The sequence below is a fragment of the Struthio camelus genome, chromosome W (assembly GCF_040807025.1).
Source record: "Struthio camelus isolate bStrCam1 chromosome W, bStrCam1.hap1, whole genome shotgun sequence".
NCBI lineage: Eukaryota > Metazoa > Chordata > Aves > Struthioniformes > Struthionidae > Struthio > Struthio camelus.
Genome location: NC_090981.1, coordinates 7849133 through 7869653, shown reverse-complemented (window position 1 = coordinate 7869653; position 20521 = coordinate 7849133). Strand labels below are relative to the sequence as shown.

General features: G+C 43.8%; 1 protein-coding gene across 11 annotated transcripts in view; it reads left to right on the top strand.

Annotated features, from left to right (window-relative positions):
* Positions 1 to 20521, top strand: part of LOC104150098 (FERM domain-containing protein 3) — a 172808-nt gene that overhangs the window by 112724 nt on the left and 39563 nt on the right. For all 11 annotated transcript variants that reach the window (XM_068926266.1, XM_068926259.1, XM_068926260.1 and 8 more), the window contains 2 exons: positions 775 to 872; positions 2024 to 2147. In XM_068926266.1, coding sequence (XP_068782367.1) covers positions 775 to 872; positions 2024 to 2147 — 222 coding nt within the window. The remainder of the gene's footprint in view (positions 1 to 774; positions 873 to 2023; positions 2148 to 20521) is intronic.

Sequence of the window (20521 nt, the reverse complement as noted above, 5' to 3'; positions counted from 1 at the left end):
CTGCAGCTAGTTGATCTATCTGCCTGAAGCCAGGCTCTCATGCTTTATTTTTCCAGAGGGGTGAGCTGCTGAATGGGATAGCTGCAGCCAGCCAGCTGGTGGGGAAGGGAACTGTGGGCTGTAAGATGTCTCTGTGGATTGGCACTGAATGTGGGGTCCTGGGAGATTGCTCTCTAGGGGAGAAAGCAAAAGAGAAAGCGAGGTCCCTGCAGCTGCACCTCTCCTCTTGCTCTTACAAGTAATGCTGCTATATGGTAGGAGGCAGAAGGCAGCTACAGAGAGCAATTTCTTTTTTTTCTCCTCAGTTCTTCCCTAAGTTGAACAGCTCTGAGAGGAAGGGAACCTGAGAACTCTCTCAGACAGGTTTCCGGTGCTCTGTTGCACTACTGCACCTCAGGGAGGCTTTTTTGCCTCAAAATTTCAGCTAGAATTCTCCACAGATTAAAAAAAGGGAAGGAACACACTAGTTTACGTTACTATAATTAATTTCATAACTAATGAGTATTGTAACAGCTGTTTGTTTCTAATAAGATATTCTCCATCCTATCTCTTAGTGGGTATTGTCACTTCTGCTGTCACTATTTCATTTTTCATGAGAACAATCTTGTCTGGGTTCTAGTTTTTCCTATGGTTGCACTTCACCTCTTTTTCCTGCCACTTAAGTAGCAAGAGAGAGATCCAGAATAGTTGACCAAATGGTTTCACAGTGATAAGTTAAATCTGTTATGAAAAGATGCCATACCTTATCCTAATCTTTTTTTAATAAAATTTCAGATACCTCTTATATCTACAAATAAAAAGGGACATTTTTCATGGTCGTCTGCTGTGCCCTTTTTCTGATGCTGCCTACCTGGGTGCCTGCATTGTCCAAGGTAAGTACAAACAGCAGGATTTTGTGAAATACTTAATAATTCTTAGGAGAGTTCAGTATCAAGAGAAGTTCAAAACTAGGGTGGGGGTAAAACTAGTAATAACTTGCATTTTTTGTTGTTGTACTGTTTCCCTGTATTGACCTGCACTGGAAAATTTTAAAGTAATTCAGCTGTTTAGCCAACTTAAAACAAATTGGAACATTAAAAGATTAAAAACAACCAGTTGTCTTAGCATTTAAGTGAAAAAGTATGACATCAATACTAGATTCAAATTATAGAGAAAGCAAAATTATGTTCTTTTACTTTCCTGAGTATAAACATAGCCCATTCCATTTGGAGTGGCATGCAGTGTCATTTCTTACAGTATAGACCTGTGTGATGATGATGGAACCCCTGGCAAAAATAGTGGGTGCAATTCAAGGTGAAAGAGATCCCCCGTCCACATAATTTCCTGAGGGCCAAATTCAGATATGTAACTTGGATTGCTCACAGAAAAATAATTAGCTCAATGTCTAATTGGGGACTTTGTATGCATGAAACCACGTTCTGTCTTAAGATGAATGAAGCTCTTAATGTATTATAAGGCAGTATGTCCCAAACTAGATTGAGCCTAGAGCTTATTAAAGGAGGCTACTTTAGAAAAATAGACACCAAATGCCATATTTGGGTACCTAAGTGGTATGCTTTTTAGAAGAGGAATCAAATACTGTGGGCAACCTTAAATAATGATGCAAACTGTGTTTCTCTGCTAGAGCTGAATTGAACCAAACCATGTTGGTGGGGATAAGCTGGTATAGAAAAGAGGAGAGCTTGGAATGCGCTGTTTTATTTCTGCCTGGTACCAGGATGACGAGTAGCGAAAGGGGAGGGTTTCCTATACCTGTATTTTTTCAGAGTATGTTTCTGCCACAAAATAGTTTAGAATTGCAAATTACTTCTGCAATTAATAAAACACAAAGTTCACTTGAAACTCATTGGTTGCAGGGGCAGCTATAAGGATTTTGCAGTTTCATTTAACTACCAGTTCATCAAAATAGCTTTCCTTTAGAAATGCTGCATTCTTACTGATCTTGGAAGTCTTCTGAAGTACACTATACTTACCTTTTTTTTATTAACTAACTTTGCAATTTATTTTTTTGTTATCTATTTAGCTGAGCTTGGTGATTATGATCCTGATGAACACCCAGAGAATTACATCAGCAACTTTAAGATTTTTCCCAAGCAGTCACAAAAACTCGAAAAGAAAATAACTGAAATGCATAAAAATGAATTCAGGTAACTTCAAATGCTGCTTGTTAAGAGACAGCTACAAATTATTTTTATCTGTTTGTACATAGTGTATATTAATTGAAGAGGGATTGTTCCTTGGTTTATAATAGGTACTCTACTAGCATGCTGTTTAATAAACTCTATTTGAAAATGCAGTTTCAGCTTAGTGGGTTTTCTATTCCTGTTAACCTTTATAGCTGATTCCCACATATGTGCTGGTAAGTTAGACTGCGTTTGCTTGAAATGTAGGTCTGATTAGTGGGAGTGGCTCACATCATGAGTGCTGCTGTGGTTGATTAATGGAAGGACATTGTTCATTTAGGGATCAGATTTATGTGGAAATATATATTTATATGTCCTTTGCTGTGCAATTTCTGTACTTAGTGCAATGATGTAATTCTTGACAGATACTGTCTTGACTGAAACTATAATGATGTTATTTTATCTGTAGGGTGGTAACACAGTGATGAATTGTACAGAAATATATTTAGGTAACTTCTTTGGAAGACTGAGGTGAGATGGAGAACTCTATCGGCCCTTTTTCTGTCCTAAACTTTTAATATGTGATAAACTGGAATGGGCAAAGATAGACCAAAGATAGGCTAATCTTTTGGTTTCAAAGTTGAATGTGTCCCAGAAGTATGGTGTTTCAGAGGAGAAGTAGCAGTGCTTTGTGCAACCATACCTCCTTCAGGATTGTCAGTGAATAACATGCACAGTATTAGTGAAGATAACTTGATACTCTGGCCATTCTGCTCAGTCAAGTATAGTCCTTGGAGAAGCTGGAGGGAATAGGATGTGGAGAAAATCAAATAAAAGCAGATAATTAATTACATAAGGTAGAAGGAGAATCTGTTATTCAAAGATTTACAAGGTTCCTTGCACTTGCTGAAAACACTCATGTTTGGTTTTTCTTATTGCTAAATACATAAATGCTTTACTTAAGTAAATGAATGCTATTCATAAGAAAATATGATTTTATGTGAGTCACCAACCCCCTGAAAAAATATTGAAATGGGCAATTACTTTCAGAGGAGTTAAATGATTAAAGCATAATACAGAGGTTGATGGAAAAGTCTATCAAATATTTTGTTAAACCAGGAATGTAACTCTTATGACAGTGTGAAAAGGGAGCTCTTCACCACCACAAGTGTAGCTGGTATGTTAAGTTTATCTTATTTCTTTAAAAAAAAAGAAAAGACTTTTGGACCCCATAGGAAAGTAAACGCATCTTCCCTTTTTCCCTCCTAAAACCTATGTATTTTGTTTATATTTATTTCATCAAACAATGTTTTGAATGGCATAGCCAAGTCTGATATTTTTAGAGCATCATAGTCCAGGCTGAACTTTATACAGACACAGAGAAAGAGCACTTTAAAAAAGAAACCATAAATTCTCTGTCTTTCAGTAATATTCCATACTCCTACAGATTTCCAAAGGCTAAATTCAACCTTTGTGAACCAAGATTTTTCATCAATTGAGCCCGGGCACAACTGAAAAGACTAGTCTTTTGTTTAGAGTTAGGAGAGGGGAAGGGAAGAGTGGGATGAAAAGGGAAGGATGAAAGGGAAGGCTCATTCCAATATGGGGGGGGGGGCTTGCTTCCAGTGTGCAGGGCTAGTCTTTTTGTCATCACAGACCGCTGGGTAATATATTACAGTCTACTCAACAGGAAAGGATATACCAACTGTGGCTATACCAATGCAAGAACTAAGGCAGTGTGCTGCAGTAGTTCCCCAAGAAATTAAGAAAATGGTCAGAAAACTGTAATCTCATGTGGGAATATGAAAAACATCCTGCATCTGAGCTCTCAGGGAGGTCCAGGGAAGATTTACCATCCGGACTGGGACTGGAGTTTGCTGTTCAGATGCCTCTGTATTAAAGCATCTGTTTGGTTTTCCTTACGGCAGGGTTGTGCCTGCAGGCACATGTATTGAGGTGCCTAGCCCTTGAGAGTACCAGCAGAATTTGCTTTCCTAACATCACCTTTGTGTAACTTATTGAAACTAGCTTAGACTATTGGGGTTACAGAAGAGACTGAGAGCTATTTTAAATCCAGCTGTCATTCTGTTAACTTCAGAAGAGTTACTTTTGAGTTTCAGCACTGCAAATGAATCTGGTTTTTTTGTTTGTTTGTTTGTTTTCTTCACACATTTGCGTAAACAAAGATCATGGCATCTCACTTCTGCAGCAGGCTTTTGTATAGTCAAAGCCCTATGGCTTGGAACAGGCCAGTTCTTCATGGAATCCTATCTTGTCATCCCCAGGGCCTGTTAACTCAGCACATCTGTTCTGCTGTCCCAGAAAATGACAGAAGAATTTGTCTTTTGAAAAGCCCAAAAAAACAATGAGGGAAATGTCTAGGAAGTAGCGATAGTGTACAGTGACAGCTGCCAATGACTTAGTGACTCATTTTGTCTCATTGAGAAGTCTTTTTCTCATTAGTTAGAAGAGATGTATGACATGGTGCCCCTGTTTCTCATTTTCTTTGTGGTTGTGAAAACATCACCAGATTTTAGGAAAACGCAACCTTTCTTGTGACCTTCCTCTGCACCTGATTGCATAAATTAGAAGTGTGACAGACAGAAATGCATGACAGCTTTATTGAGGTGTGATTAATTGTCTTGTGAATTTTTAATTAATTATTCTTCCCTCAGTGAAGAAAGGGAGAGGTGCAGGAATAATTTAATTGAACCTTACCAGTGCCTGGGCAAACACTTGCCTTGATTTCATGACAATATATATTTTCATTTTCCTGTCATTCCAAATAAGGCCTCTTTTGAAATGTGGCATGCTGCTGAGAGTAAGAGAGATAACGGTCTTAGGGCTAGACTAAAGTCAAAGTAAATATTAGAATATGTGAAGATGCTTTAGGAACTGATAGGACTTGGAGGCTTCTTCTTAAAATAATTCAAAATTGCTTTGTTATTATATTTTTGGGTATGGCTATAACAGAGCATGCATCAAATAGTTGTGACTGATTGCCTGTTACTGTTCTTAGTAGCTATGAAGTCATAGCTGCTTGCATTTCTGTTTTGCTGTCACTCTAACAGATTGGAAAAGATTTTGGCCATGAAAAGCTGGATACGCTATGAGCGTATTCCGGGATACCTTTTTCTTGAAGGGAAGTTGAGCACAGCGAACAGACACAGCGGTTTGTGCAGCAGTGACTGGGCTCTGCTTGGGCCTTTTGTGGGCCTTGTTGGAAGTTGAGGAGGCTTTCTGGGGACCCCTGAGGAACTAGACAGTGCTTGCTGCTAGCAGGAAGGGAGAGCTGGGCAAGAGCTCCTGCAGGGGGCCTTGACTTGACTTCTCCTGGGAAGCTCTAGCCAGGTGGGGCTGCTGCTAACGAGCTCTCTGGGCTGCCCTGGTCAGAGGGAGTTGGGGCTTTTGTTTCAGGTGGCTCCTGATTGGGTGGGTCAAGCACCCTTGTGAGTCCCTGCTAGGCAGGGGTCTATATAAGAGCCAGGCCTAGAACACAGCCAACAGAGGCAGCAGTTTGTGTAGAAGGGTGCCAGAAGGCAAAGAAGGTACCTCTCCATTTTCCACAGTGGTGTGTCCTTCCCCAGGCATGGTCATGACATGCTGCAGAGCATGTTCCCCAGTGGCTGCTGGAGTTGCTGCATCAGCTGTGTCTGAGGCTTCAACCCAGACAGACCCTCTGACAGCAGAGGCAGCTCTACAGGTGTCAGGCTGCAGGGAGTGCCTGGGGCCTCTCTGTGAGGCCTGGGCTGACAGACAGCTCTCCTGTGGAAGGTGTGCTGTGGTTGACCAGTTGTGTCATCAGGTAAAGGAGTTATGGGAGGAAGTCAGTAGGCTGTGTAGCATCTGAGAAGATGAGCAGGAGACGGACAGGGTATTCTCAGAGACTGTGCAGCTCCAGGAGTCCCCGCCCCCCACTGCAGCAGAGTTGCTGGAGGGCTCTGTGCTGTGTGAAATGGTACATCATAACGCTGTCGAAGAGGGCTGGAAACTGCTCACTTTTCATAGAAGGAGAAAGGCTCTTGCTCCTCCTCAAGATTTGCCTTTGAGGAACAAGTTCAGCACCCTCCAAGCTGAGGAGGAGCTGGGCATGGCTCCAAGGGAGGCAACTGGCCTGCCAGACCCTGTGCCATGCAGGAACACCTGGAAGCAGCAGTGAGTGATTGTTGTGGGTGACTCCCTGCTGCAGGGGACAGAGGCACCTCTCTGCTGCCCTGACCTCTTGTCTTAGAGAGGATTGCTGCCTGCCAGGGGCTTGAATACGAGATGTCATGGAAAGACTGCCAAGGCTTGTCCATGCATTGGATTATTGCCCTCTGCTGCTCTTCCATGTGGGCACTAATGACACGAAAGGCAAATTGGAAACCATCAAACAGGACTTCAGAGCTCTGGGGGTGGGGGTCAAGGGTCTGGGAGTCCAGGTCATTTTCCCCTCAATCTTGCCAGTGAGGGGGAAGGACAGGAGGAGGAGTAGACGAGTTTTCCAAGTTAACAACTGGCTGTGCTGCTGGTGTTGGCAGCAGGGTTTTGGTTTCTATGACCATGGGACCCTGTTTGAAGATCGACAGCTGATGGAGAGAGATGGGATCCACCTCACCAAGCAGGGCATGTGTGTCTTTGCCAACAGGCTGGCCAGCCTGGTAAGGAGGGCTTTAAACTAGGAGAGATGGGGGAAGGGGAGTGGCATAGAGACAGGGTAGTCAGTAAAACACCGCTCAAGTCAGGATGCCTCCTGTGAGTGCATACAGCCAGGGGAGACAGCATGGGACATGGCTATGGAGGATCCTCTTGCACCTCTCCTGGGAAGCTTACATGCTTGACTGGCTCTCTGAAGTGCCTGTACACCAATGCACGCAGCATGGGGAATAAACAGGAAGAACTAGAGATCTGTGTGCGGTCGCAGGGCCATGATCTCGTTGCAGTTACAGAGACATGGTGGGATAGCTCACCTGACTGGAATGCTGTCAGGGATGGCTATGTGCTTTTTAGGAAAGACAGGCCAGGAAGGCAAGGTGGTGGAGTTGCTCTTTATGTGAGGGAGCAACTGGAATGTATGGAGCTCTGCCTAGGGGTGGATGAGGAGCAAGTTGAGAGCCTATGGGTAAGGATTAAAGGGCAGGCTAACATGGGTGACACTGTGGTGGGGGTTTACTGCAGGCCACCTGATCAGGAAGAGGAAGTAGATGAGGCCTTCTACAGACAGCTGGAAGTAGCCTCATGATCACAGGCCCTGGTTCTCATGGGGGACTTCAACCACCCTGACATCTGCTGGGAAGAGAGCACAGCTAGGCACAAACAGTCCAAGAGGTTCCTGCAGAGGATTGAGGATAACTTCTTGACCCAGGTGGTGGAGAAGCCAACGAGGAGAGGTGTGCTGCTAGACCTTGTACTAACAAAAAAATAAGGTCTAGTTGGAGATGTGCAGGTTGGGGGCAGCCTTGGCTGCAGTGACCATGAGATGGTGGATGGAGTTCAGGATCCTGGGAGGAGGCAGCAGGGCAATAAGTAGGATCGCAACCCTGGACTTCAGGAGAGCAGACTTTGGCCTCTTCAGGGACCTCCCTAGGGGAATCTCATGGGGTAGGGCCCTAGAAGGAAGAGGGGTCCAAGAAAGCTGGTTAATATTCAAGCATCACTTCCTCCAGGCTCAAGAGCAGTGCATCCCTCTGAGTAAGAAGTCCAGCAAAGTGGGCAGGAGACCTGCATGGATGAGCAAGGAACTCCTGGCAAAACTCCAACAGAAGAAGGAAGTCTACAGAATGTGGAAAAGGGGACAGGCCCCTTGGGAGGAATATAGGGAGGCTGTCAGAGTGTGCAGGGATGCGACAAGGAAGGCTAAGGCCCATTCAGAATTAAACCTGGCAAGGGATGTCAAGGACAGCAAGAAGGGCTTCTTCAAATACATCAATAGCAAAAGGAAGACTAGGGAAAACGTGGGCCCGCTGCTGAATGGGGTGGGTGCCCTGATGACGAAGGATACAGAGAAGGCAGAGTTGCTGAATGCATTCTCTGCTTCAGCCTTTACTGCTAAGGCCAGTCCTCAGGAATTCCAGGCCCTGGGGACAAGAGAGGAAGGCTGGAGAAAGGCTGACTCTCCCTTGGTCGAGGAGGATCAGGTTAGAGATCTGTTGTCCAAACTTGACATCCACAAGTCCATGGGCCCTGATGGGATGCACCCACGAGTGCTCAGGGAGCTGGTGGATGTTATTGCTAGGCCACTCTCCATCACCTTTGAAAGGTCCTGGAGATCAGGAGAGGTACCTGAGGACTGGGAGAAAGCCAAGGTCACTCCAGCCTTCAAAAAGGGCAAGAAGGAGGAGCCAGGGAACTACAGGCCTGTCAGCCTCACCTCCCTCCCTGGGAAGGTGATGGAACAGCTCCTCCTGGAGGTCATCACTAAGCATCTGGAGGACAAGAAGGTGATCAGGAGTAGTCAGCATGGATTCACCAAGGGGAAATCATGCTTGACCAACCTGATAGCCTTCCATGATGGAATGACTGGCTGGGGAGATGAGGGCAGAGCAGTGGATGTTGTCTCCCTGGACTTCAGCAAGGCTTTTGACACTGTCTCCCATCACATCCTCCTAGGCAAGCTCAGGAAGTGTGGGCTGGAGGAGTGGACAGTGAGGTGGATTGAGACCTGGCTGGATGGCAGAGCTCAGAGGGTTGTGGTCAGTGGCGCAGAGTCAAGTTGGAGGCCTGTAGCTAGTGGTGTCCCCCAGGGGTCAGTCCTGGGTCCAGTCTTGTTCAATGTATTCATCGATGACCTGGATGAAGGGACAGAGTGCCCCCTCAGCAAGTTTGCTGGTGATACTAAACTGGGAGGAGTGGCTGACACACCAGAAGACTGTGCTGCCATTCAGAGGGACCTGGACAGGCTGGAGAGCTGGGCGGAGAGGAACCTCATGAAGTTCAACCAAGGCAAGTGCAGGGTCCTGCACCTGGGGAGGAATAACCCCATGCACCAGTACAGGCTGGAGGTTGACGTGCTGGAAAGCAGCTCTGCAGAGAAGGACCTGGGAGTCCTGGTGGACAACAGGTTGACCATGAGCCAGCAGTGTGCCCTTGTGGCCAGGAGGGCCAAGGGTATCCTGGGCTGCATTAGGCAGAGTGTTGCCAGCAGGTCGAGGGAGGTGATCCTGCCCCTCTACTCAGCCTTGGTGAGGCCTCACCTGGAGTCCTGTGTCCAGTGCTGGGCTCCCCAGTACAAGAGAGACATGGCACTCCTGGAGAGAGTCCAGTGGAGGGCTACAAAGATGATGAGGGGACTGGAGCACCTCTCCTATGAAGAAAGGCTGAGGGAGCTGGGCCTGTTCAGCCTGGAGAAGAGAAGACTGAGAGGGGATCTGATCAGTGTGTTCAAGTATCTGAAGGGAGGGTGTCAAGAGGATGGGGCCAGCCTCTTCTCAGTGGTGCCCAGGGACAGGACAAGAGGCAACAGGCACAAACTGAAACACAGGGAGTTCCATCTGAACCTGAGAAAAAACTTCTTTCCTGTGAGGGTGACAGAGCCCTGGCACAGGTTGCCCAGAGAGGTAGTGGAGTCTCCTTCCCTGGAGATATTCAAAACCCGTCTGGATGTGATCCTGGGAAATATGCTCTAGAGGACCCTGCTTGTGCAGGGGGGTTGGACTAGATGATCTCCAGAGGTCCCTTCCAACCTAAACCATTCTGTGATTCTGTAATGATAACGTCCCTCCCCAGGTTGTTCATTTGCATGTCCTTTATCCCTTTTAGTTGGACTAGTACAAATACTTGTAAGGCTGCATTGTAAATCACATCAGCGAAATGATCCAAGTTAAAAAAGAACTTATTTTGCTTGACTTCCAAGCAAAAAGTACATGGAACCACATGTTCAATTCTCACATATTTTAACAGTATTGAAGATATTTAATACGCTGCAAGGTGCTCAGTATGTAAAACCATAGCTCATGTTTATTTCTGGTGCCTAAAAGCCACCAGTTTAACAAAAATATGGTGAAGAATACTGTATAGATCTGGAAAAATAAAAGAAATAACACATCAAATGAGGTTAAGCAGAACCATGAAATCATCTACATGGAGGAAAAGGAAAAAGGAAGTTGAGCGAGAAAATTCTTCAAGCGTAACAGCAGGGATTGCTAGGATTACTGCTTTTTTATGTGATCAGTCAGATGATCTTCATCTCTTTGGGATTTGAGGGCTTTTTTTTTTTAATGCATCAGGGATTTTTTTTCTTTCAGATGTTCCCTAAATAGATGTATTTTTTCCGTGACAGAATTAGTATTGTTTGTTTGAGCAACCTACGTTTGTCGTTGGCCTAATTTTGGTTCTAGCTCTTCCTGTTTGATTTTATGGCTCCTCTTACAAATGGGTAGAGTTCATACATACCTGCATGTGTCAGTACTAGTTCCAAATTGACTTCTATGTTATTACAATTGTGGGATTTGCTTTAGATGACAGAATAGTAAGATATCTCAGATTTTTTAGTGCATTCATACTCCTTTCTCCCTTTTCCAAGACAAAAATCCCCCAGGATGCACCCCCAGGTGCATCCTGTGAGGTTTCATGGACTTGTGTATGTCCAGTTTGTTTAAATATTCTTTAACATGATCCTCCTCCACTGAGGGTAAATCTTCATTGCTCCACATTTCTCCTCTGGTCTCAGGGGCCTGAGATTCCAGAAAGCAAATCCTACCAGTGAAGACCAAGGTGAAGAAGGCATTGAGTACCTTGCTTGGGCTTTTCCCCATCCTTTGTCACCAGGTCCCTTGCCCCATTTAACAGCAGGCCCACTTTTTCCCTAGCCTTCCTTTTGCTGCTTATGTACTTGTAGAAGACCTTGTTGCCCTTCACATCCCTTGCCAGATTCAACCTTTTTAAGCTAAATGGTAATATTTTCTTGAAAATCAGACCAACAAATTAAAACTCGTGTTTTATTCAAGCTAAACAAGGAGTATTGTTTAAACTTGGCTTGACAGGCATTTAACATCTGTATCCTTTGCTGCATCATCTACACTTAGACTGGTCAATGGTGATTTGAGCACTTTGAACCTTTATTCCATCACTCTAACATTTATTTTATTCCTTTCACAATACCATCAATTATCTTGGGTGCTCAGATTCTGGTGTCAGCAGGAGTACAGGATTTCCCAGTCTGTGCTAATCTGGCTCTCCAGCTCTCATGCAGACATGGAGCTGCCAGTGGAGCCATTGGCAAGCATAACAACAAACGTTACTGTCAGAATATATATTCTGGGAGGCTGTCCTAAAAGACTTGGCAGGGGCCATTAGAAAATGTTTGTGGGTGTTAATATGATTTGATCCAAGATTAAAGCAAACTTTTTGCATGCAGTTGAATACATTCAAGCTGGTTTGCTGAGGATGTAGAATCTGTTGAGGTTTACATGAAGGAGGAGGAGGGGGATTTTGGAAATGAGCAGGGATTGGGATACAGCAGGAAGAGCTGACTTCCAGACCTGAGGAGCCACACGTCAAAGCCTTTGCAGCTCTCATTCTTAAAAAGCATACCAAGTACTTTGGTGAGCTGGGGGGGGGGGGCGCGGAACGTAGGAGGAATTCACAGGCAGATAGTACTAACAGCTGCTTGGGGTCCCACTTGCATTACAGCCTGGGGCTGTACTGGATGTCCTCTTGATTTCAGCCTTGACAGCCTGTGCTGGCTCATTTGTTTCCCAGTGTAGGCATTTGGATTTATTCACCAGGCTGTATGTTGGCACAGCCCCGCTGGTAGCCATATGTTTATAGCTCTGTCCTGGGAAATGCAGCTGAACTGTATGCAAACTCTGTGCACTTCAGCAGCCACAGGTTGTCCACCTCTGATAGTTTGGCTTTTCCTCCTCTTAGTGGTTCCTGAGTTTGTAAGCTTTTTTTATATATATTTTTAACTTCTGTCAGAGGTCTTTTGTTTTCATTAACAAGCTAGTGATGTTTTGTTGAGAACTGTGATGTCTGTGGATTTATTCTCTGATCTATTCTTGTTTATAGAAAGAGATTCCTAAGATTGTTTTTAAAATATTCAAAACAAAAGCAGTTGATTTTATTCCCTGATCCCGTTAGGTAGTTAAGACTCCATGATGTCCTGTAAGCTTTGTTGCTAACAGTGTTGAAGAAAAAGTAACCATAGGTAATTTTTAAGTTATCAACGTTCCGCTGTATGTAAGCACGTGTACTTAAACTTCAATATTATGTTGGTGGCATGAGTCACACTAGCACCACAGCAGATCTTCCAGCTACAGTGAACAGAAAGGCTCAAAATTGGTATTTGATATTAGAAAATTGCAGTTGGAAGCAAACATATTTTTCCAAAGGTATTTGAATGAAAAAATGAAAGCCATCTTGTCAAATAATGTCTCTGAAAAGGTTAAGTTTTGAATAATTGTTAATCACAATTGATGTGCTTTCATACAACATTTTTGATACTTTTTACTTAATCCTGATCAATAACTGCTAGAGAATCTCTGAGTGATAAATATTGTAATAGCAATCTTTATTTTGAAAGAAGATAGACCCCCTAACTGCACTGGTCTCAAGTATTTCTATGCTTAATCTTGTTAAAACAGCAAATAACATAAGTTTTTTTTTTTTTTGCTTGAATTGGAAGTAGTGACTATTTGGTTGGATACTTTATTTATATCAGAAAACTGCTAAAACAAACGGGTTTTTTTTAGATGACTGTATGGTGGCCGAAAAGAAATTTGTGAGATTTTTTGTTGTTTGGGGAGGATGTTTGAATCTCTTGGACTGAAAAGAACTGTTGTCTGTAAAAGATGATGATGCTTAAGGTTATTGAAGCCTTTGCCTGTTAAAGATTTAGATTCTTTCTACATTTAACAGAACTGCATCCAGCCTTTTACTTTAGCAATATCAGAAAGTTATCACAAATGACCACTAAAAATGAATTTACACTTCTGTTGTCATTGCGCTCAACATGTCCAGTAGTTCTACTATACTTTTTAAAAGTGCTATATGTTGTCAAAATGGTAATAGAGGAGCAGCAAACACAAATGCCTTGCATGAGGTCAAGAAAATTGCTTGGTTATGTGTTTGAATGACTCAGTAGTATATATGGTGTTTTTATGCATTCCCATTCTGCTTTGGATTAATAGGGCTTCTGCTTCTGTTTTGTTTGATGTAGGTAGATGAGTCAATTTGTGCGGAGTTCTGTAAAAACAAATAGACCTCTTCAGCAAGAAACACCTCCCCCACTTGGAGTGATTTTCATAAGCCACAACATGGCATGAACAAATGCTGAAACAAATCCTGAAGGCTCCCACACTTCAGCATATTTTTCTTAAGTGTGATGCTTATTTAGACTTCTTAGCAGACCTATATGTGTTTAAGCATGTCTCTGGGCCTGCAACTTTAAAATTTTACAATTCTTTCTAACTTAGCAGTGTGATACTAAAAATGACATTGTACTTGCTGTAATAGATTAATACTTTGTTCTGCTATATTTTCTTTTTTTTTTCTTGATATCATCCTTCTTCCTCTCCTTAATTCCTCTTAGCAGTCATGATTTGACTGAGATGAATGAAACATTTATTAAAAAATTGGAACTAAAAGAACTCTTCTGGTCACGTAGTCCTTTCCCTGAAGAATAATGTGTGTTGCATTCCTCAAAGGTTTGTTCTTCTGAGCCATTTTTTTTTGTACAGAAGTATTTTTAAAACCAATTAAAATAAATAAGCTGTACCTGTAGTTCTGGATGTGCTTCCTAAAAATGATAAGATGGAGCTGTTCTTTGGACTGGTGTTTACACAGCACAGAGAGCATTTCCAGAAGCTATAGGGTGGGAGCAACTTTTCCTGAGCAGGCATTTTTATAGACATTGCAATTTGAGTACTAGTCTAGAGGGAGGTACTGTATAGACAAAACAGATGTCTTTTCCCTTCTCTCCTCCCAAAGCTCTGTTTGATGTAAAAAGAAAATACAAGCAAATAGATAATACATGTTATTTTTCTTTTAATAGGAATTCCTAGTAGGATGTTCTATTCAGTAGCAGGGATAATTTACTTGAATTGAAAAATATAGCTGTGTTTATCATAAAATTGATTTGATTGTTCTTTAGCTTCTGTATTCCCAGGAAAGCTTTTCTGTTTTTGTTTCTTTCTGGAAAGTGGTCATAATCATGCTCAGCAAATACAGTTGTTTTCCAAGCTAGTCGTTAGCTATCTGATGATGAGGTTTGGATTCAGGTTCTGCTATTTAGCATAAGTATTGCTGAATTCAGATGTCTGTGCAAGTTTCTAGAAGGTAGAGATTTCTTCCTCAGCTGAATGACCTATTTTTCCCCCCGTCTCTTTACTTAGAGGGGGTGCTTTAGGGGTCAGGTATATCTGGACTAGCAGGGATCAATTTACTATGCTATTAACAAACACAGAGCTCAGGAGATGTCTCAGTATCACGGGAACAGATTTTAAAAGAATAATAAAGAAATCAAAATGGCATCTGCCCTATAAATGTGCTTTGTTTCTTGTATAGGCCTAAAGCTCTTTGCATCACTACCTCAGTTCATGAAGTGATGTTGCAATCCAAGTATCTCAGCATAGATTTTGGAGGTACTGTGTGGCTTCAGGAATCAGGCTGAGACGAGTAATTTGAAATGTTCTGGGTAGAAGGAGTTATGTAAGTGGCACATGTTATTGCAGTTAGCATGGTGTAAAATTAAACAAATAAGTATTTAGTAGATTCGGTAAGAGAGGCTGATTATTGTTTTAAAGGAATTATTTAGTTTTTTATCATCCTAGAATTCTGTCTGGGAGAAAAAACAATTTTGTAATACAAGTTCAAATTGTGTTCTGAAGTTTTCTAGGTTTTATATGTTCCAGTAACATTTCAGGAATTCAGCTCCTTACCAGATGCTAATCTTTCTTTTCATATGCAGACCAATTTAAAGCCTTTGCTCTCTCTTGATGTCTATGGCCAGGGCCATGTGAAGAGAAGCAGTGCCATTGCTTAGGAGGCGTGCCAAATGCCTTGCTGTTCTGACAGGTTGAGCCATAGGGCTAATAAAACACCATTTTAGTTACCAATATCTTCATTCAGTGTTTTTCCTTGAAATTATCTTTGAATTTATGAGTTATTACTATTAACACATTTGTGTTTCAATACCAATTAGTCCTCTTTAGCACCTTCATTGATAACTAAAAATACAACCATGAAGTCTGTACTAAAAACAGCCTTATTGTCTGCCAAAATCTCCCAAGCTTATAGGAAAAACTAAAAAAATTACTCAAGACCTTGAGCACCATGATCATATAACTCCTAGAGTCTCAACTACTCGTAAAAGATTTACATAAACAACAAAAACCCCAAACATTTGGTGTAAGTGGTTCTGTGGTCTGTATATATTGTAATTAAACCTGTTAATTCTTTATGCATATTTTTGGCTTTTTAAGCTTTAAAGGAAACCCAAAGAATTCCTGTTCTGCTGAAGGATTCCACGTACATGATTTGGGATATAACAAAGAGAATATTTCATAGGGGGATATCCTCCTTCAAATAGTCACTGTTGTCTCTCTCGAGACTGCAGTGAAGGGTGCCTGCAGTTGCAGGGAAAGGCAAAGGGTATTTGATGGAGATTGGGCCTACCTTATTTCAAGCTTTATGGCTTGTACTTTTCCCTGGTTTGAATGGCAGTGTTTCATCATGTTTCTAAAGGTCACATCATTATGAGCATACTTATTTATTCTTTGAATTAATTGTGTTTAAACACTCTGCAAGACCATAAATACTGAGAAATGACTCCAGAATCACAGAATGGTTGAGGTTGGAAGGGATCTCTGGAGATCATCTAGTCCAAACCCCCTGTCAAGCAGGGTCCTCTAGAGCACATTGACCAGGATCACGTCCAGGCGAAGGAGACTCCACAACCTCTCTGGGCAACCTGTGCCAGTGCTCTGTCACCCTCACAGTAAAGAAGTTTCTCCTCATGTTCAGACGGAATTGCCTGTGTTTCAGTTTGTGCCCATTGCCTCTTTTCCTGTCCCTGGGCACCACTGAGAAGAGTCTGGCCCCATCCTCTTGACACCCTCCCTTCAGATACTTGGACACACTGATCAGATCCCCCCTCAGTCTTCTCTTCTCCAGGCTGAACAGGCCCAGCTCCCTCAGCCTTTCTTCATAGGAGAGGTGCTCCAGTCCCCTCATCATCTTTGTAGCCCTCCGCTGGACTCTCTCCAGGAGTGCCATGTCTCTCTTGTACTGGGGAGCCCAGCACTGGACACAGGACTCCAGGTGAGGCCTCACCAAGGCTGAGTAGAGGGGCAGGATCACCTCCCTCGACCTGCTGGCAACACTCTGCCTAATGCAGCCCAGGATACCCTTGGCCTTCTTGGCCCCAAGGGCACACTGCTGGCTCATGGTCAACCTGTTGTCCACCAGGACTCCCAGGTCCTTCTCTGCAGAGCTGCTTTCCAGCAGGTCAGCCCCCAGCCTGTACTGGTGCCTGGGGTTATTCCTGCCTAGGCGCAGGACCCTGCACTTGCCTTGGTTGAACTGCAGGAGGTTCCTCTCCGCCCAGCTCTCCAGCCTGTCCAGGTCCCTCTGAATGGCAGCACAGTCTTCTGGTGTGTCAGCCACTCCTCCCAGTTTAGTATCACCAGCAAACTTGCTGAGGGGGCACTCTGTCCCTTCATCCAGGTCATCGATGAATACATTGAACAAGACTGGACCCAGGACTGACCCCTGGGGGACACCACTAGCCACAGGCCTCCAACTAGACTCCGCACCACTGACCACAACCCTCTGAGCTCTGCCATCCAGCCAGGTCTCAATCCACCTCACTGTCCACTCCTCCAGCCCACACTTCCTGAGCTTGCCTAGGAGGATGTGATGGGAGACAGTGTCAAAAGCCTTGCTGAAGTCCAGGGAGACAACATCCACTGCTCTGCCCTCATCTACCCAGCCAGTCCTTCCATCATGGAAGGCTATCAGGTTGGTCAAGCATGATTTCCCCTTGGTGAATCCATGCTGATTACTCCTGATCACCTTCCTGTCCTCCACATGCTTAGTGAGGACCTCCAGGAGGAGCTGTTCCATCACCTTCCTGGGGATGGAGGTGAGGCTGACAGGCCTGTAGCTTCCTGGCTCCTCCTTCTTGCCCTTTTTGAAGGCTGGAGTGACCTTGGCTTTCTCCCAGTCCTCAGGCACCTCTCCTGATCTCCAGGACCTTTCAAAGGTGATGGAGAGTGGCCTAGCAATAACATCCACCAGCTCCCTGAGCACTCGTGGGTGCATCCCATCAGGGCCCATGGACTTGTGGATGTCAAGTTTGGACAACAGATCTCTAACCTGATCCTCCTCGACCAAGGGAGAGTCAGCCTTTCTCCAGCCTTCCTCTCTTGTCCCCAGGGCCTGGAATTCCTGAGGACTGGCCTTAGCAGTAAAGGCTGAAGCAGAGAATGCATTCAGCAACTCTGCCTTCTCTGTATCCTTCGTCATCAGGGCACCCACCCCATTCAGCAGCGGGCCCACGTTTTCCCTAGTCTTCCTTTTGCTATTGATGTATTTGAAGAAGCCCTTCTTGCTGTCCTTGACATCCCTTGCCAGGTTTAATTCTGAATGGGCCTTCCTTGTCGCATCCCTGCACACTCTGACAGCCTCCCTATATTCCTCCCAAGGGGCCTGTCCCCTTTTCCACATTCTGTAGACTTCCTTCTTCTGTTGGAGTTTTGCCAGGAGTTCCTTGCTCATCCATGCAGGTCTCCTGCCCGCTTTGCTGGACTTTGGCCAGTCTGCTCTCCTGAAGTCCAGGGTTGCAATCCTACTTATTGCCCTGCTGCCTCCTCGTAGGATCCTGAACTCCATCCACCATCTCATGGTCACTGCAGCCAAGGCTGCCCCCAACCTGCACATCTCCAACTAGACCTTCTTTGTTTGTTAGCACGAGGTCTACCAGCACACCTCTCCTTGTTGATGTTTCCACCACCTGTGTCAGGAAGTTATCCTCAATGCTCTGCAGGAACCTCCTGGACTGTTTGTGCCTAGCTGTGTTGTTCCTCCAGCAGATGTCAGGGTGGTTGAAGTCCCCCATGAGAACCAGGGCCTGTGATCATGAGGCTACTTCCAGCTGTCTGTAGAAGGCCTCATCTACTTCCTCTTCCTGATCAGGTGGCCTGCAGTAAACCCCCACAACCATGTCACCCATGTTAGCCTGCCCTTTAATCCTTACCCATAGGCTCTCAACTTGCTCTTCATCCACCCCCAGGCAGAGCTCCATACATTCCAATTGCTCCCTCACATAAAAGGCAACTCCCCCTCCTCCCCTTCCTGGCTTGTCCTTCCTAAAGACTATGTATCCATCCCTGACAGCATTCCAGTCGTGTGAGCTATCCCACCATGTCTCTGTAACTGCAACGAGATCACGGCCCTGCGACTGCACACAGATCTCTAGTTCTTCCTGCTTATTCCCCATGCCGTGTGCATTGGTGTACAGGCACTTCAGAGAGGCATCCGAGCATGCAGGTTTCCCAGGAGGGCTGCAAGAGGATCCTCCATAGCCATGTCCCATGCACACTTCACCAGCTGCGTGCACCTGCTGGAGGCATCCTGACTAGAATGGTGTTTTACTGACTACCCTGTCTCTATGCCACTCCCCTTCCCCCATCTTGCCTAGTTTAAAGCCCTCCTTACCAGGCTGGCCAGCCTGTTGGCAAAGACACACATGCCCTGCTTGGTGAGGTGGATCCCATCTCTCTCCATCAGCTGTCGATCTTCAAACAGGGTCCCATGGTCATAGAAACCAAAGCCCAGTTGCCAACACCAGCAGCGCAGCCAGTTGTTAACTTGGAAAATCCGTCTACTCCTCCTCCCATCCTTCCCCCTCACAGGCAAGATTGAGGAGAAAATGATGGGGCATGCTAAGGAAATGTAGTGGTATTGTATTCTGTAGCAGGTAACTTTGTGTGCCATAGAGATGAGGCAAAGGATGAGCAATAATTATGCTTTTTATTAGCAGGTCTCAATACTTCATAAATCAGTAAGACAAGGTAAATGAAGTGACTTGACCAGGGTCATTCAGGAAGCCAGCTACAGAGAATTACATTGAGAATGTGTTTTGGTTTGTTGTTAATGCTATATAAACTTTTCTATTCTTTTAAAGGAATTAAGGCTCAATAATCCCATGACATCTCCTTCTTGACTTTGACTAATTTCAGTGACAGATATATACCTCAAATGGGAGGAATGAAGGGGAGAAAAATTCTAGAGTGAATTGGTGCGAGGAGCTAGCAAAACAAGCAGATCATTTCTGTGGCACATCCTGGAAACTATTCCCCACTGAGCTTCCTGGCCTCTGAAAAGCTTCAGAGTTGGAGGCCCTTTGGGGAATAAACAGAGCTTGTATATCCTCTAGTGTGTATTTGTCATGATCCTAATGGAAAAAATAGAACATGGTGCAGATTTCTCACTCTTCTGTTAAAGTATTTTTTCATTAAAATTTTATTAGGAATATTTAGATTGATAGAATCCTAGGGTGAATGATTAAGTCACAGCTAATAGCTATGGAGCTCTTATTTCACAAATAATCATATTTTATTATTTGTGTGGTATACAGAAACTTTTCTACATAATATGTTATTGGTCCTATTCAGTAGGGCACTGTTCAAAACCTTTGGCACTCTGGGCCTGGGTACTAGAATGGTTGCAACATCTGGAAAGGGACTACATCGTCAATATAATGCTGAATACATGCTGAATAAGTTGGGCAATCACGTAAGGTCAGCTGGAGCTACTGTACATGCTGACCTGACTTTCCTGAGAGACTCGAATTACAAAATAGCAAAGATGCGTTGTCTAACAATGTTCCTTGTTTTTCCACTGTAAGGGGCATTAGTGGAAACGTTTGCACAGGTGAGGAAACTCTGCATATTTATGTGTAAGGCTGTTGCAAGTAGAAACTTTTAAAGGCTTTTTAACAAAGCTGATTAAAGGAGTATCTAATGTTAAATCAGTGATTGGTATAAAATGTTGACTTTCCTTTGGTGATAGGATTTACTGTAGATACCTTTTTATTTAGTAAGGAAAATTTCATTACTAAGTTGGAGATGAAAAGCATATCATCAGGGCTTGGATATTATTCCCTTGATAAGGGATGAATCAGAATTTTTTCATTTGATATTGCACTTGATTTTAAAAAGAGTCTTCTGCTTTGCACTCATTTAAGGCTTTACACAGTAGCCATTTCAATTTGCCTGCAATCCAGTAAGATCAAAAATGTCCATGTATTCTGTTTTATTTTCAAGTATCACAGTTCATTCAGCTTGATATGCACAAAGACCACATAGTGTCAGAGGTTTTACATGAGGAGAGCACATGAGGAGAGCATGTTAGTCATTTTTTAATGTTTCCTTACTTTAATAATAATTGCAATTTAATAGTGTCTTTCCTTTTTGGAA